General features: G+C 36.1%; 1 protein-coding gene across 1 annotated transcript in view; it reads right to left on the minus strand.

Annotated features, from left to right (window-relative positions):
* LOC106877177 (cap-specific mRNA (nucleoside-2'-O-)-methyltransferase 1) overlaps window positions 1–1,289 on the minus strand; it is a 23,090-nt gene that overhangs the window by 17,367 nt on the left and 4,434 nt on the right. Inside the window, exons 3-4 of the mRNA XM_014926010.2 lie at window positions 1,031–1,133; window positions 82–296 (exon numbers count right to left, since the gene is read on the minus strand). Coding sequence (XP_014781496.1) covers window positions 82–296; window positions 1,031–1,133 — 318 coding nt within the window. The remainder of the gene's footprint in view (window positions 1–81; window positions 297–1,030; window positions 1,134–1,289) is intronic.

The following is a 1,289-nucleotide window of genomic DNA, read 5'->3' on the forward strand; positions in this document are numbered from 1 at the left end:
AAAAACCTTCCACTTGAAAATATGCAAGGCACTTTGTCCAATGTTCAAAAGATTCTGTTGAATAATAAATCAATTACTTACTCCCGTGTTATCTGTCAAGGAACTTGGTTTTGTACGAGGTGCTCTAGGAACCTTTGTTGGTCTGTTAGCTCCTTCATCATCTGACGTTTCCAATGTTCTCTTCTCAGAGAAGAAAGGAACATAGCTATCACCTCTGCCCTCATCATTGCTGTCACTGAGGGCACTGCTATCATGACCTGCACCAAGATTAAACTGATCTGCATCGCTTTCAGAATCTGGAAGGTAAAAGGAAGTCATTTATTCCGTGAATCATACTGTGGATATGAAACCCGTATGTTAAATTTTGTTAGGGAGATTCAATGGATAAGTGATTAAGAGGTTGTGACATTCATGCCTTTTCCATGGATGTTTTAAGACTTAAAACTGGGTTCTATATGAAAAATAAAATTAGGTTATGGGCTTGATTTTATCGACGGCTGAGTTGAGAGAGTTGACAGTTCAACTACGGCAACCGACACTGTATTGTGTTTGTTACCAAGATAGCCAGTTGCCTCAATCCACTTAGTCGTAAACAGGCAGACCAAGGCAGCTGACCATTAATCATGAGACTTTAAATGATGATGATGATGATATATACACCAGTTAATACATACCACAGTTAAATGATGATAACGATAATGAAGTCACTACTTTGTTCCATGTTTCCTTCCATTATTTATAACACTACTCTTTTACTCTTTTACTTGTTTCAGTCATTTGACTGTGGCCATGCTGGAGCACCGCCACTTTGCTTCCATGAGGCTCAACACTCGAAAGGAACTCAGCCACCTTACCTCTGTGAGGCCCAACACTCGAAAGGAACTAAGACAGGAGGATCTGATTTGAAAGGCCAATTAACCATCCAACAAAGTAATTAGGGGTTTTACAGTGACATCAGCTGTAAGGAGTAAAATAAAAATATACTTATGACCCCCAATTGATTAAGATTTTATGAAAATTACTGACTGACCTTTTACTTCTGAATTTAAATCCAATATGCCATGTTTTTTGAATCCTTCATAGGAATCAGAAGCACTCATTTGACTGTAACTGAGATTTCTGTTTTGTTTTTTCTAAAGAAACAGAAAATTGATTATTTAGAATTTCTCAATTTCCACTGAGGCAAAAAATGTGTAAGATAACCCTTAACCCTAACCTATCTTCTAAAATTGTAAAAAAAAAAAAATAAAAGATTTATAAATAAAATGAAATATATAGTATAGAATAGA

Source organism: Octopus bimaculoides, chromosome 11, assembly GCF_001194135.2.
Source record: "Octopus bimaculoides isolate UCB-OBI-ISO-001 chromosome 11, ASM119413v2, whole genome shotgun sequence".
NCBI lineage: Eukaryota > Metazoa > Mollusca > Cephalopoda > Octopoda > Octopodidae > Octopus > Octopus bimaculoides.